General features: G+C 52.1%; 1 protein-coding gene across 1 annotated transcript; it reads right to left on the reverse strand.

Annotated features, from left to right (window-relative positions):
* Positions 1-464: 464 nt before the first annotated feature.
* Positions 465-15,990, reverse strand: Bpifb3 (BPI fold containing family B member 3). The gene is made up of 15 exons (XM_041671022.1): positions 15,879-15,990; positions 14,766-14,922; positions 13,132-13,236; positions 12,678-12,818; positions 11,497-11,560; positions 9,766-9,826; positions 8,780-8,871; positions 8,476-8,655; positions 5,872-5,925; positions 4,318-4,488; positions 3,758-3,825; positions 2,600-2,642; positions 1,768-1,831; positions 1,296-1,372; positions 465-617 (listed from the first exon to the last, which is right to left on the reverse strand). Exons 1-15 carry the CDS (start codon positions 15,988-15,990, stop codon positions 588-590), a joined length of 1,419 nt encoding a protein of 472 aa, XP_041526956.1. The 3' UTR covers positions 465-587.
* Between the last annotated feature and the right edge of the window lie 572 nt (positions 15,991-16,562).

Consider the following 16,562-nt stretch of genomic DNA (forward strand, 5'->3'; position numbering starts at 1 on the left):
ATCTCAGCCTGGCTGCATGGAGTTCCAGATCCTTTTCTCCTTGGAAAACTCCTATTCACCCCTCAAAATTCAGCTCATACACCCTTCTGAGAAGTGCCCAAAACTCAGAGATGCAGGTTCTGAAGAAGAGAGAGTGGGGAATGGATCAAAGGGAGAGGAAAAGTCGGGGAGGCATGACAAGGACCAGAGGCTGCCCAGGCCAGCCAGGTGGGCTGGGACACAACACTCCAGGTTCCCACATCTCTCAATGGTTCCTGCTTAGAAAGAGAAAGGTCATTGGAGGCCAAGGCCAAGACCGCTCCTCTGCATCATCAGGGAATGAACCAGCAGGCAGGCACAAGACCAAGGATCAGTTTATTGAAGCTGGGACTGAACCAAGGTGCTGTGTGCTTTCTGAAGCAGACCTGGGGCTGCCCAGATGTTCCCCACCCCCAAACTAGCAGAACCACAGGGACAGAGGGCAAGGTGGGCCTGGGTGGACAGGGGGCACGTATACTGTCACCAATGCAGGCTAGAGACTGGGAGGGAAACTGAGTGCAGACAGACAGGACTCTGAAGTGAACAGGAAGAGCAGCGGCCACGCTGCCTCACGGTGCCACGGTCAGCACAACAGCATTCTGCAAGAACAGGAATTCTCAGTTAGGTCTCCAAGCCCCAGGCCTGCACATCTGCCTCACCGTGTGCCTGCCTCCTGCTCTGAGACCCAGCATTAAATGAGGTGTAAGCAGCTGAACGTGTCTGGTGTGGGTCAGATTCCTGGCTCAGACATCCTGAATAACCTTGACACCCCTCGGCCTTCATCCTCAGCTTAAAAACTGGTACAGAAACCCCTGTTCTGCTCACTTCCTGGAACTGTCCCAAGACTCAGAAGTGTGCTGACTTGAACAGGCTTGTAGCCCAAAAGAGTGTGTTGGTGGATGTCACAATCTATTAATCATGTCTGCCATGGGCACAAGGTGAGGGAAGGCCAGAACAAGTATTTGCTATTCATAAACCAAACAACTGTGATTCTGTGAGTTTATCTGAGATTTCTTCTTCAGATCAGACATGTCCTAATTCAACAGAATTCTGTGATTGATTGACAATGTCTGCCATGGGCAAGGAAGGCAAAGGTAGAAATACATGAGCTATTTATTAGCTATTTCTCATAGACATGGTTTGTATTTCTCTGAGCTATATAGAAATGATACAGAGGCAGGTCAGAAGGTGAGGCAGAACATGCCTCTCAGAGGCGTCAAGCATGTCCCTCTGAGCCTAAGATGGAATCATCTGAACACAGCCACAGAGAAGCTCACCTCAATGATTTCTACTGCTGAATTGGCAAAGTTGACATTGAGAATCTTAGGCAGGGGTATCCCAACCTCCAGGTGTTCTGTGAAGAGAAAATGGGTGAAGACAAAGATGGGGTGTCCCAAGACACTGATGATGGGCAGACATTCCTCCCTGTGGGAACTCAGCTTCTTATTGGCAAACTCCTACCTACCCCACCATACCCAAACAAAACAAGACAAAACCTGTGTTTTTGATATCACCTGTGGTTCCCCTTCAGCCACACCTCGTAGAGGTGTCACCTCTTGCTGATATGACTACTTCCCACGTAACTATGGGCATTTAAGCAGGGCGCAGGGGAGGATAACTGTGGAGGCCCAGAGTAGAACAAGGTGGTGCTGATTATTGCTGCATGAAGGGAAACACTGGCATCTCCCTGGCCTCAGTATTCTCAAAGCAAGGGAGTGAGGAGCAAATTGATCTTCAGTTCGGTCATACCGTTGAGCCTCTGCATGTAGGCTGCCCGGACCACATCGCTTAGCCATTCTTCTAGATGGGATACCTGCAACACAGGGTGTGTGCAAGGGACTTCATGGGACACCAGGGGCCTGGAAGCCTTCAGCAAGCCTAAAGAAACAGTTCCTGGCCGGTAATGGGTCCCCTGGACTAGGTTGTCTACCCAATAGCACCAAAAGAGACTTGGGTTAATACAGGTTTCACCCTTAGCTTGGGATCTTAGAAGACATTCCGTTCTAGAAGATTCTGTGGGTTAGGGTGGGTGTGCCTGAGAAAAGGAGAAGGAATGTGCCCAGATACGGTAGAACTGTATGAAGTCTGATCTTAGGATTTAGACAGTTTTTGAGCCCTCAGAACATTCTAGAATTTGAGGCTGTCCCTGAGATTTCAGAGCCTCGGAAGTCTATAAGAAGCAGGAAGGAGCCTTGGGACTCTTTGGGGCTCTGAAATGCTAGAACTTTCTGGGTTCAGAACTTTCTGTGACTTCCAGATCTTCGGAACTTGTGAGCCTTTGAATATTTACAAGCGTGACAGTCCAAGACCTTGGAAGAACACGGGATTGGTTTTCTTAGGGTAATCAGTGCCGTTTGCATACACGCACACACATACGCACACACACAAGCACACACACACGCACACACAAATGCAGGTGCACAGGCAAACACAAGCATGAACACTAGCATACTTTATCTCTTTTTCTGCTCTGCTCAGAGGGAGCTGAGCCCACACAGAAGCAGCGATGACCTTGACTCAGCCACCACTCCCCACCCAAATGCTCCACCTTGTGCCAAGTTCCTTCTTCCCAGGTACTTACATCAAAAGGTTGGGAAAAGGAGGAGGCCAGCTGGACACTCAACCTGGCAGAGAGAAGAGAAAGGATGAGAGGTTCTAGCTGCTCCTCACTTCCTACTGAGGGCTGTTCACCTAGCTTACCCTGGCCCACCCCAATCATAGCCTTCCAGGGACAGGAAACAAGACTCAGCTAGTTCATCTCTCCCCAGCCTTGGCCCAGGGTCTCTGTTTTCCTCACTGTGAAATGGACTGAGAGGCCCTCACTTCCCTTCTGAGACTGCGCTTCAAACCACTCCAAGGGGGCTCCCAAATGTCTGTGTGTATGACACTGCACGTGGACCATCCACATCCAGCAAGTGCTCACTAATGGTCTTGTATACCAGTGAACCCTAGTTCAGGGTAAGCCTAGACCTCCATCTTCACCTCTGGAGTGCTGTGGTATGAACTGCCACCAGGGGGCAGAGAGGAGCAGGCAGCACGCCTGGCTAAGGGGGGCTGCAATGGAACCACAGGGAAGTTGTAGAGGCCAAAAGGCAGAGAGATGTCATACTGGGTGCTGTGACTCAGGACAGGAGAATCTCAAAGACATCGGGGAAATTCTCTACCACTGGGACAGGGGCCAGACCGACTTCATCATAGCCAGAGCGCCAGGAGGAGAGGAAGGCCCGGAACACAGGTCTATTTCTCCAGCCAGAGCGCACTTTACAAACTGTAAAGTACTGTACTGGGAAGTGTATGAAAGTATGAGGAGAACGGTCTTTCACTTTCATCTTGGCTACTTGGATGCTCTGGATGCCCAGTTAACACAGGGCAGGAGAAGAGGAATCCGAGGAAGGAGTCCATAGGAGGCAGAAGCATCTGCCAGCAGTGTGGGGCTCCTGTCCCTGTGGTCAGCATCAGACAGGTGGCACAGGGTGCAGCCTTTGTATCCTGGTGCAGGCTCACTACCAGGGCAGCCTCTGAGCATAGGGAGCAGTGGAGGGGCCAGTCAGGGCCACCTACTCTGAGCCCTACCTGCTCGATCTGAAATGATCGCCAGTCCCCTCCCTGTAGGAGGTAAGACAAACCCACTAAACACCCAACTCAGTGATGCCCACTGACACCAGGTGGCCCCTATTTTAACCAGTCCCTGATTCTTGTGTCTAGAGGGGATAAGGTCACCCTAAGACCCCCACATTACCGTTCCAGGGACAGGGATATGTGCAACTTGGTAGTGGATGGAGCCAGCTGGGCATTTAGAGTCATAACCTGAGAAAAAGAGAGGGCATTTATTTTCCCTGACTCTGCAAGGCATAGGGACAGTCACCTGAATACCAGGAGAACCTCTGCCCATTCCTGCCACGTGTTGCTCTGGTCCTACTGGGTGGCAGGAACTGCAGGCATTCTTGGCTGCAGACCTTGGAAAGACCCACTTCTTTAACCCATGGGGGAGCTAGAGGCTCCCCAGCACACTTGAGCAAACCTAGGAAGATAGCAGAGGAGACAGGCAGGGCAGGTAGAGCACAAGGCATGCTGGGACCAGCAGACTGAAGCAGGCAGCAGATTCCCCCAGGAGACAGCTGAGCTAAGTTAAGTCATTAGGGAACAACTCCCAGGACTCAAGGAAACAGTGTGGACCCACTGGGCCAGAGAAGGGTTAGGGGTAGGTGGGAAGCTGGCTAAACAGGTTCAGTTCAGAGATGACATGGGGGGGGTCTTGCTTGACACATGGGGCTCCCCACTCTCCACTCAACCACTTACCCCATTCATCTGGAAGAGGGCTACAGGACTTCCTTGAGGGACAGACGACAGCACACGGATGGTCACTGGGATGGAGACTGTGGCCTTCTTTCTCTGCAGCGCGACCATGGGTGCTTTTGTCACCCGCAGCGAGAGCAGGAGGGGCTGGCCAGGGGGCAGCTTCCCAAGGGCCTGGGAGAGACAAGGAAAGGGCAGAGGGCACCCAGGCAGCTTAGATACCCAATATCGGAAACAGTCTGTCAGTCAGCAAACACATTGACCATCCACCAGGCAAGAAGCACCGTGCTTGGCATCAAGGTCACAGCATGACCTAGGAGAGCAGGCACCTGGCCCCATCAAGGTGGCAAGACTCTAACCCATGGGGTCACCGAATCAGACTGCATGCACAGGCAAACTGGGCATGGTGGCACACATCTAAAATCCCAGCCTTTGGGAGACAGAAGCAAAAGGATCAAGAATTAAAGCTAGCCTTGGCTAAATAACAAGCTCAAGGATCAAAAATAAAACAACACACACGAACTGTGGCAACCCAAGGGCCCTTTCAGTTGTCTCTGCCACAAATCCCTAGTCCCCTTCTTCCTGCCCTCAAGAAGTCCCCATGAGTGTCCAACCTCAGGCCTCTGAGCCTCCTCTATCCTTCAGCCCTGAGACTCTGAGGGGTGAAGTCCCCCCCTTGCTCCCTGAGATTTCCTGGAGCCATCCCCTCCATGGACTCACAGACCTTGTCCTCCACACCCAACTCAGCAGCCACCACATCCTCTGTCCCTCTCTCTGACCCCCTCAGACTCTGCTGCTGCTCTAAGATCCCTAAAGTGATGGGAGTCATGTCAACGTCGGGATGATTCTGATTCCCCCAGCTGGAGAGTGGCGGGCCCAGGCCCAGCTGACTTATGGGCCCTGATATCACGTACTAATGTCCCCTATCTCCACCTCCATGCCCCTCCTCCTTTGTCTCTCCAGGACAGCAAAAAGCAAGAGCGGGGGACCCACTCTTCAGGTCTGGGGGACCCTTGAGGGTGGACCTTATGATTCCCTGTGCTGATAAATAAGTAACTCAGGAATCTGGGCTGGGGACACTGGCCTTCAGATCCCAGCATGTTGGTGTCTGGGGTAGGTGGGGAGGCAGTATGCCTCTGTTCTAAACTGCTCTTGTCCTGATTTCCATCACTTCTCAAAGGCGGAGGCGATTCTGGGACACACAGAACGCTCTAATGGTGTGCTTCCTTCTGCTCGGTATCCACCGAGTAACTGGAAGGAAGGCAGCTGGAAGGACCACAGCAATTAGGGGCCTGGGGAGACTCTCCTGTTCTATGCCTGCTGGAGCAGCTGTGGCCAGTGAACTCAGGTGGCTTCTGGGACACTCTGATGCTTTCCTTTCTACGCCAGCTGTGCTATCAGGAAAGGATATGGTCATTAACACTCCACACTTTAGTAGGAGTTTGGACTCAGTATTAACCGTGGGTGTCTGGAGAGATGCCCTGGGAAAGATTTGGAGTCCATTCAAGTTCAAGGGGAAAGAGATACACTAAGGGAACTCCTAGGAGGGCCACTCACCTCGGGGGCCAAAGCTGCCAGGTCGGTAGTTGTCAGTGGGATATTTCTAGGAACCTGAACATAAGAGCAAACAAGAGGTTAATGGAGAAGGAAGGAATCCCTGGGCACATGGGCAAGACAGGGAGTGTGTCCCTCCCACCTCTGCTCACTACAGACACTCGCACCTATTCAGTGATGACTGAGCCTGAGCCTGAGCCTGACCCTGTACCAGGCACCAGATGCGTGCAGAGAGTTCTTCCCAGCTTCCCTTGCACAACCGACACAACAGCCCTGCAGCTAAGACTGCCCTCAATTTACGCAAGGGATACTAAAGCTCTGCCCAACGTCTATCCTTGGCTAATGGCAGCCCAAGTTGTGCAAATGTTATCAGATCCCTCTCATTGCTCCCAGACCATATCAGAAAGTAGAGGCTAGGCCCCAGGCGCTCTTGTCCATCACCTCAGCAATCACTCATGAGATGACCGTTTCATCTCAAAGGGTTCACATAAGCTTACCAGCTCTAGCAGAAATGTTAGGAATGTGAGCATACTAGGCCCATGCCTCTTCCCCATGAGGTAGCTAGGAAGCAGTGGTAATCATGGTCCACTAAGCAATCGGTTGCTAAGCAACAGTGACCCCACATGAACCACCTATCAGAATAGATCTGTCCGCACTACGTCCCCAGGGCTCTAGGCAGACTCTCGGGCTCAGTCAACACACCGTGATGGTAATAACAGAAGACATATTCTGGGAAGACCTCTCATGATAATGCTCATAGCCCCAGGCATGTCGCTCACTGACTTGTTGTAGAATATTCCTTTGCACCGTGTGAAGATGTATCACTGTGATGGGTTTTTAAGGGCTGAATGGACAACAGCAAAGCAGGAAGAGGTTAGGCAGGACTCCTGGGACACAGAGGACTCAGAGAGGAAGACAGGCAGGTCATCAGCCAGACATGGAGAAAGCAACTCGCGCAGTATAGAGAAAGGAGGTAACAAGCCACGTGAGAGAATGCAGATTAAAATAAATGAGTTAGTTTAAGTTATCAGAGCTGGTGCACCAAGCCTAAGCTAAGGCCAAGTTTTCATAATTAATAATAATTCTCTGTGTCCTTATTTGGAAGCTGGCAGCACAGAAAAAGACTTGCTACATATGGTGTCCACCCCCCAAATAAGGACACAGAGACTTATTATTAAATATGAAAGCTCAGCCTATAGCTTAGACTTGTTTCTAACTAGTTCTTATCTTAAATTAACTCTTTTTGTGTTTTGTTTTGTTTTTCGAGACAGAATTTTTCTGTGTAACAACCCTGGATGTCCTGGAACTTGTGCTCACAGAGATCCTCCTGCCTCTGCCTCCCGAGTGCTGGGATTAAAGGCATGCACCGTATTTTTTAATCTACATTCTACCACATGTTTTTTTTACCTTTTTTTTCATTCTGTACCTCCGACTTGTTTTGTATCTCCTGGCATCTTCTCAATTACTCTTCCTCTCTCCCTCTTCCCAGAAGTCCCACCTATACCTCCTGCCTAGCTATTGGCCATTCAGCTCTCTATTAAACCAATCAGAAGGCACCTTGGCAAAGACACATCTTTACAATCTGAACAAATATTCCACAACAGACATTTCCCTCCTTCAGACTCTGCCTTATCCCCAGCTGAAGATCCCTACCTCTGTCCCCTGAAAACCCCTCTACCCTGTATGAAGTAAGAGGCCAAACCACTTGCCTCAAACCTAAGCTGCATGTGAGGCCTCCACATAGCTCAGAGCTCACTGCTCCAGGTAGGGCTGAGACCAAGAAAAATCCTCTGGCAGGGCTTCTAGAGGCTGGGCCTTCTAAGCTACTGGGACAATGGAGCCAGCATAAAATCAAGGAGGTCCCAGAAGCTCCAGAACAAAAGCGCAAGTGGGCTTCGGCAAAGTCAAACCCTAGCTGTTTGTCTTCCTCCAGCTCAAACCTATTCTTTTTTTTTAAATATTTATTTATTTAGTTAGTTAGTTAGTTATTATGTATACAATGTTCTGTCTGTATGCCTGCAGGCCAGAAGAGGGCACCAGACCTCATTACAGATGGTTGTGAGCCACCATGTGGTTGCTGGGAATTGAACTCAGGACCTTTGGAAGAGCAGGCAATGCTCTTAACCACTGAGCCATCTCTCCAGCCCCCTCAAACCTATTCTTAAGAAAGCAGATGGGATGCCAGCCATTCCTGCTTTAGTGTAAAATAGCTGACACTCAGGAAAGGGTCATCTGACCCAAGGCTGGAAGGAAGGTTGACTCTGTGCCAGTTCTGGCTGCTGAGGTGGCTTTCTGGAGGGCTGAGTTTAGAAGGTTTCAGACGTGCCATGGAGGATTGGCATCCTCCTCTGGGACAGCATGAACGACAGTGTGTATGTTCTAAACATGCCCAACCCTCACTTACAGAGAACAGGCTAAGCAAGGCTGTAAGTGACCACAGGAAAACTCAACACCAGGTCTTCCAAGGCCGGGGAGCAGGTGTCTGATGTGGAGGTCCCTTCTGTGTGTGTTGCTTTTACTGGTTGATGAATAAAGATGCTTGGCCAATGACTCTAGCGTATGTCTGACTACAGGTGTCCCTACCCAACATCCCCATACCCCACTCACCATCTCGGTGGTGATGTCTAGGTCAAGGGCACCATTGGTCTGCAGGAGCCCAAACACGGTGCTGAAGAGGTAGAGTGGGACAGTCACTTGGGAGGTATGGTCCTCCTTGGGAGGCACCTTGACTGGGAGGCGTGGCTTGGGAAAATCAATGACGTCACCAGCTATGCTCTTCACGATGGGCTACGGGGCAGGAGACGGGGACAGGAAGATATGTGACTGCTCAGCCTCCTGGCCTTGCCAGTGATGCCCATCAACCTCTGCGGCTCCCTCATGGACCCTGCTGCCTTGGTCTCGGGGCACTCACGTTCACATCCAGTTCAATGTACTGGTTGGAGATGAGGGGCAGCGTAGCCAGGGTGAACTCCACAGACCCCAGAGGCCCAAGGGGCACCAGGCCTGCAGGAAAGAGGGCAGACAGTACAACCTCAACCTAGCCACCAGGAACAGTCCCCCTTCATCCATTGAGCACCTGGGCATACTTACCTTTAATCCAGAATTCATTTGGGTGCTGCTGTCACCCCACCTAGCTGGTGGATGTCCACAGCCCAAGGCCACACAAAGTGACAAAGTCTGTGTTCCTGTTTTTAGGCCTACTGTGACTGACCCATGCCTGCCCTGCCTCTTTCCCAAGGCTCCCTGATGGAGGTGTGGCCAGAGGACCATGCTGCCCTGTTCCTTCGCATACTTCCCCGAGTACAGAGGACTCCACAGAAGAGGATAGAGTCACTGGACTGCATGGCCGGGTTTGCCTTGCTGAAGCCCCCTGGGGCTGAGGCTTCCTTCTCCCCAGAGAACCTTTGCCACCTGTTTCAGTCCCAAGTGCTCAGTGGATGTCTTTCTGTCTGCAGAGCCTGGGTGCTCAGTGGGTGTCTGTCTGTCTGCAGACCCTGAATCTCAGTGAGTGTCTGTCTGCAGAGCCTGGGTGCTCAGTGAGTGTCTGTCTGTGGCAGACTCTGGGTGCTCAGTGACAGTCTGTCTGTCTGCAGACCCTGGGTGCTCAGTGAGTGTCTGTCTGTCTGCAGAGCCTGGGTGCTCAGTGGGTGTTGGCTGTCTGTCTGCAGAGCCTAGGTGCTCAGTGGGTGTCTGTCTGTCTGCATTTGACATCCTCGCTAGCACCCCTTCCTTAAGTCTCCACCCTAGGCCTTCTCCAGAGATCTCCCCAAAGTGGAATGGGCAGTCTGAAGAGAAAGTGTCCCCTCTACCCCACTTCCCTCCATGGTCACCTGTTCAGTGATAAGGGAAGGCAGACAAGAGAAAGAATCACAGAGGCGGGGCAGGGCCCCAACTTACTCAGTGTAGCCCCCAAGAGTTCGTTCACCACACTTAGCACGCTGTCTACCACAGGGCAGAGCTGTATAGGAGGAGACAGAAGTTATTATAGAGATAAGGGTGCACCCTGCTTGGGGCAAGAGATAGCTGCCCTTCTCCAATTGGTGTTGAGTCTCAAAGCAAAGCAGGGTATGAAGACAGGCGATGGGGAGGGGACATATGGGCACACAGTCTCACGTCTTTGTTACACGAACCCTACTTTAGCACTTTCTAAAGTGCTAAAGATTACTGGGAATGCAGTAAAGATTACAGGGGCTACTGAAGCAATGTCACAGTGGCTACTGCTCCCTCTACCGTTGAGCTCCATCCTGCCACCCCAGTGCAGAGAGAGAAGGCCTGTGGTCAGAAGTCCCAGGGTACCTCATCTTCTCTGTCATCCACAAAACCCATCACACCCTGCCCTCCAACTCACTGAGCCCTGTGCTGTGAGTGCATTGAGCAAGCACTTTACCATCCACGTGAGACTCCAGCCCAGCACCTCAGTCTACAGCTGGGGTCAGAGACGAAGAGCTACCCGCCAAGGTCACGGTTACTAGCAGATACCTAAGATGGGGTTGAGGCAAGACTGGTGCACTAGCTCCAGGTCAGCACTGGAAAGAGAAAGGCTGCAGGCAGCCAGCTGGTGTAACCCATAACCCTGGGCAGCCAGCTGGTGTAACCCACAGCCCTGGGCAGCCAGCTGGTGTAACCTGCAGCCCTGGGCAGCCAGCTGGTGTAAGCTGCAGCCCTAGGCAGCCAGGAGGACTAGACAGAGAAGCCATAGCGCAGCATTGACCTCGAAGCACAAACCCACCCAGAATAACAACCAAGGACTCTGGCGAAAGTGTTGTCAGATACCCAAAGGATGTTCAATCATATCACAAGGACATGTGCTCAGCTATGTTCATAGCAGCATTGTTTGTCATAGCCAGAACCTAGAAACAACCTAAATGCCCCTCGACAGAGGAATGGATAAGGAAAATGTGGTATATTTACACAATGGAGTACTACACAGCTGGGAAAACGACACCTTGAAATTTGCGGGCAAAAAGATGGATCAAGAAAGCATCATATTGAATAAGGTAACCCAGATCCAGAGAGACAAATATAATATCTACTCACTCATAAGTGTCTTTTAGACATAAAGCAAAGAATAACCAGCCTACAATCCACAACCCCAGAGAACCTAGACAACAAAGAGGACCCTAAGAGAAACATGCATGGATCTAATCTACATGGGAAGTAGAAAAAGATCTTCTGAGTAAACTGGAAGTGTGGGGATCGTGGGAGAGGGTAGTAGGGGGAAGGGAAGGAAAGGAGGGGCTCAGAGAAATTATATATAATTATATATTTATTTATAAATATAAAAATATGTATTTCAATAAAAACAATTGAAATATGTTACAAAGAAAGGAAGGAAGGAAGAGAGAGAGAGAGAGAGAGAGAGAGAGAAAGAAAGAAAATAAGGAAAGAAAGAAAGAAGGAAGGAAAGAAAGTGTTGCCCGAACACAGAACCAGGAGCCCATGCTCAGCCCCAGAGCCCAGGGTGAACGTCCTTGAGTCCACCTGAGCTGTCTTCTCCCCTCCCATGGTTACACGGCTTCCTTCAGTCCTGGGCAGACTATCTATCCACTCCACCTACACAGTTCTCCTCAGTTAGAGATGCCAGCTAACTACCCTTGGTGGCCTGGGCAGGGGGTGAGGCACACTCACCAGGCCAGGCAGCACTTTGCAGAGTGTCTGTTCTACGAGTCCAAAGATTGGTGTGGGCAGCAGCCTGGATGGAGGAGACATGAAGGTGGGCATCAGGGCAGGTGGACCAGGGCCTCTGCCTTTCTCCTGTCTCTTCCTTTTGTGAGGTTGGCTGGGGCTTTAGGGACCTGTATTTAAGCCCTGGCCCTGCCTTACATTGGTCCATCCAAGGCTTCAGCTTCCCTGGCTAGACAGCCCCACCCTATCCTATGCCATTGTGAGGATCCCTCACAAGCCTACTATGCAACCTGTGCTCTGGAAGTGTCTGACCCCAGGTTTCATCCAACAGGTGTAGGCAAGGGTCATCTGCATGGGCAGCAATGCCTGGCTTAGCATGGGGCTCAATAAACATGAATGAATGAATGACAGGAAGATGGCCTGAGAATAAGTGATACTGGTTGGATTCAGGCCTGTCTGGAGGTTATGGGGGTACAGGGCCATATCTCCACAAAGCCACATTCCAAGATAGCAGCAGTTCCCTGGGCTTACCACGTCCAGTGCATCAGAACACATGCTAGAATTTAAGGAGCCCAAAGCCCCCACCCTTGGTAAAGCCTTTACAGAGGAATTGCATTCTTTGCTGGAGATAAAACTAAGTCAGCAAGGTCAGGAATCTGGGACTTGGCCTAGGATGAAGACAGTGCCAGGGAGGCAGAGGAGGAGTGGGCCAGGAGAGGGCAGTGCAGTGGTCAGAGACCACCTTCCATGTTTGTCTCATCTGTGCGTGGGAGCTTGGGCAGGCCCCTTGCCCTATGTGGGCTCTGCTCTCTCCCTAGAGTGAGGCTGGTCATGAGTATGGGCAGGTGAGTGGGTGCCCGCAGAAAGTGGTAACTATGAAGGTGTTTGCAGACGCACACAAGAGACATTGAGGCCCTGACATGGAGCAATGGATCCAGAATCACACAAGTCAGAGTCACAGCTGAGGCTCTTACATGCTGTGAGCAGAGATGATTCTTGGGGACAGGGAGCCCTGAGTGGGACCCTAGAAACAGGAGGACATCACTCTGGACTAGGTGTGTTGTGCGCTATGACTTGGTTCTCACATTTGGGACAAACCCTGGGACTGCAGGGCAGCATGGCATTCTCAGGCAGACCTGGGAGACAGGCATCCCATGATGAATGCGTACAAGCCAAAGACTCACCCTGACATCACACTGGTGTGGCCCAGGAGAGTGTTGCAGCGCTTAAGGACCAGGATGGGTGTCCCCCGTGGACTCATACCCAGTGCCACCTTTGAGGACACATTCACCTCTGCAGCCAGCTGCAGAAGGCCCACCAGAGGACTGCAAAACTCCAAAAATGAATATGGCCTGCCCCCCAGACCTTCCCCATCTCACCACACCCACTCCATCCTTGGGTCTGGAAGGCAAGGGGCCTGGTTCCCAAGCATCGGCACTCCCCTCGCCCCACCTCAGGCAGTGGAAGAGGACCCAGGAAACGCCATGGAAGCCTGAGGATCATCAATGAGGTGGGGTTCTCTGGGAGAAGGGAATAGAATGGGGTCCAAGAGAAACAGAATGGGAGTCCCTTGGGGAGGAAGTAAGGTAGAGGAAATGGAGGGGTGTAGTGGATAGGGGCTCCCAGAAGCACACTCACCCAGAGCCATGCAGGCTAACCTTGGTGTGCAGGCTCAGCTGCACCCCAAACCCCGGCAGCAGCTTGAGGGACACTTTGGGCAGAGTAATTTCCTCTATCTTCAGCCTGGAGAAGGGGTGGAGCGGGCTGCTTACTCCTACATACGCCACCAGGCCTGGGAGAACCTGACCGGCAGATTCCAAGTATGGTCCATGCTCAGCAATGTAACCCTAGCATCAGAGTTGGAGGCCAGATCCTATTTGGCAGCCTGTGACACGGGGTCCTACATAGAGAACACCCTACACGGGATTTCTTGTTATCCTTCCAGCTCATTCTCACTATTTCTGTCTGGAGCACGCATTCCTGACTCTCTTTAACTTAGCGTCCTCTTCCAGCTGAGTCCTCCTGGGCCTCCTGATTTCAGTCAGACATCCCCTCATCTAGGAAGTCGTCCTTCCTGGTTCTCAGCCTGCAGCTTATAGCTTATAGCCCTGCCATATCAGGCTTTGGCACATTCTACGGCTCCTTGAAGCAAGGACAATGTGAGACTCATTCAGGCAGGGAGGTCCACAGAGATGTGGAACTTAATAATAGGGATAGCATTTATTGAGTGCTCACTGAATACATGGTTCTATTTGGCCTGCTGCATACATATTAATGCTGTCCTAACATCATGGTATCCAATCAATGCTTCACACCCGCGCTCTGTGGCTACCTGTGACTACGGAAATGTCATACGGCTGTTGTGGGTCAGTATCTGTGTGTGTAAAACCCGAGCATTGACAAGGTCTAGCTCAGAGTTATTCGATGAAGCTCAATGCTATCAGCCATCACCAGTCCCCTTAGTAGACGTGGGTGCTACATGGGGACCAGGCCCCCATCTCCTCTGCCATCACAAGCCCATGCTCCTCAACTGACTGGCTGCCCTGACTCACTCCAGCCATGGGTAAGCAGTGTGGGCTGCAGTCACACACAGAGTCCTCTCTACCCCTGAGTGAGCACAGCAAGAACCTTCCTTCCCTGTGGGGCTTCCACCTGCTCACCTGTGGAGGGAGTTGACACTTGTCCCGTCTCTGCACTTAGTAGACCAACTTACCAGCAGTCCTTGGGGTCACCTAGAAACCCCTGCTGGTGACTATCTTGCTAAATGTATTAGCCTCCTGCCATTTCTTTCATCCTAAAATTATCACGACACCCTGTTTATATGGTGAGGACATTCCAATAAACAGCCCAGAGAAGAATTCTTCCCCTCCTTGGTTTTATAATCTGCCATGGTGACAAAGACAAACCAGCAAAATGTGTGGTGTGTACAGAATGTCATAGAGAGACCCTGAGGTGTAGAGGGGATGAGGAGGAGCTCAGCAGGCCCAGGGTCTTCTGGGCAGACTCCCAAAAGAGATGAGGGAAGGAGCCAGACAGACACCTGGCTTAGCCCAGAGAAATCAAGGAACCTTCCCAGGGTCACACAGCAAGTGACTACAATTGTCTCCAGCCCCTGAGTGCCAGCGGAAAGAGGCTGTCCATGTCCTGCCAGGCTCACAGCCATTATTCCCCTTCCTGCACTACCCTCACTGCCCACCAATGACCATAGCTCCTCCCAGCAGCAAGCAGGGGCAAGCCTTCCTGCAGAACCCTGCAGAGCCCTGCCGCCTCACCCCGAGAGTTCCTCCACAAGACTGAAGATGCCCCCGTAGCTCAGCAGACCGCCTCCTCCAAGCAGCCCGCCTGCGCCCAGGAGGCCCTGGTTCACCGATGTCACGGTTCCCAACACGTTTTGTAGAATAGGGCCCCCAACCAGCGAGTTCTGGATGGCTGCAGAGAGGGTGGGAAGGAGGAAGATCAATAAACTCTTCTTCCACACTGAGGACCAGGACCGAGGCCGCTGCCTTTTCCTTTTAGCTGTTTCCACTAGGATTGACATGTCACTTCAAGGGGTAGGAACTCCTCCCACTGGCCCCACTTATGGTACCCAGGGAGTGCCAGGAATAAATGACCACACCCCCTGACAATCTATTCATCTGAGATAGACAAAAGGCCGAAAGGGGCAGACACTTGCCCAGTGTCAGAGCAAATGTGATGTGAGGGCCTGGAGTTAAACTCGGCTCCAGATCCCAGGGCTACCCTGGAACCGGACTGGAGAGTGGACCCAGGGCTACCCTGGAACCGGACTGGAGAGTGGACCCAGGGCTACCCTGGAACCGGACTGGAGACCCAGGGCTACCCTGGAACCGGACTGGAGAGTGGACCCAGGGCTACCCTGGAACCGGACTGGAGACCCAGGGCTACCCTGGAACTGGACTGGAGAGTGGACCCAGGGCTACCCTGGAACCGGATTGGAGAGAGGACCCAGGGACTGAAGGCAGTGCAGGAGCAACCCCAGCCTTGAGGTCCACAGCCTGACTCTGTAGCTATGGGAGTGCAGGATGGAAAAGCCCCACCGTGGGTAACCCTGCATTGTCCCTGAGATGGTCACCCCAAAGACATGAGGTGGAGATATGACCCAGTCAGGCCCTTTTCTATGCCTGTCCCCAGGCCCAGGCAACTCCACACAGTCCAGTTCTCTGCTCAGAGGAAATGGCGACAGTGGCCACCGGAGGAGTTGGAGAGCAAGTCCATGTCAGAGTGTGTGCTGCTGGCTCCTCCGGGGTCCCCACAGAATATAGCAGAAAGTGCCAGCTGAGCACTGAGAGCCTCAGCTCGAATGTCTGCCTCTGATGCAGACAATTGCAGAGGGGTCCCTCCAGTCTGCCCACCTGCCCCTGACTCACCTTTGCCCAGTTCATCTTTGTCGATCCGAGCAAGTGTGCCGACTGTCTCAAGCAAGCCCAGGCTCGGAGTGGCCAGGCCCCAGAGCAGGAGCAGGGTGGACACGCCCAGCATTGTCAGCTGCACACCTGGGTTGGGGGGAAAGACTTGACCAGTTCCGTACGCCCAGCTTGTCCCCTCTTGCTCTCCATCACTGTCACTGCTGCTCTGTGGCCCTCTTTCCTTCCTGGACACCCAGGTGTGGATTTATTCCTGCCCTATCCAGCCAGCACATAGAGCAAGCATTTCACTGCCCAGCACAGCTTCCGAGGCCTGCATTGGATCCCTTTTTGCAGGGGGGGAGCGGGGGACTGAAGCCCAGAAATTAGAGAGAACTCAACCAAGAGCTAACCACCAACGGGACCCACATTCAAGTCTGAATCCATGTGGCTTAGAAGTTGTCATGTGAGCCAGGCGGTGGGGGCACACACCTTTAATCCCAGCACTCAGGAGGCAGAGACAGGCAGATCTCTGCAAGTTCGAGGCCAGCCTGGTCTACAAGAGCTAGTTCCAGGACAGGCTCCAAAGCTACAGAGAAACCCTGTCTTGAAAACAAAAACAAAACAAAACAAAAGTTGTCATGTGACGCTGTAAGCCTGGCAGGGTCTAGGGTACACACTTCAGTGAGATCCTCTGTGGCTCCAGGT

Source organism: Microtus oregoni, unplaced genomic scaffold (genome assembly GCF_018167655.1).
Source record: "Microtus oregoni isolate MIOR12 unplaced genomic scaffold, Mior012 000020F_ref0000438, whole genome shotgun sequence".
NCBI lineage: Eukaryota > Metazoa > Chordata > Mammalia > Rodentia > Cricetidae > Microtus > Microtus oregoni.

What these genes read in the sequence shown, in the direction of transcription:
- Bpifb3 (XM_041671022.1), bottom strand. Translation starts at nt 15,990, where the DNA reads ATGCTGGGCGTGTCCACCCTGCTCCTGCTCTGGGGCCTGGCCACTCCG. An exon ending in CTTGTGGAGGAACTCTCGGG is followed by an intron (nt 13,237 to 14,765) that starts GTGAGGCGGCAG and finishes CCCCTTCTCCAG; the next exon opens with GCTGAAGATAGAGGAAATTA. An exon ending in GTTAGCCTGCATGGCTCTGG is followed by an intron (nt 12,819 to 13,131) that starts GTGAGTGTGCTT and finishes GGAGTTTTGCAG; the next exon opens with TCCTCTGGTGGGCCTTCTGC.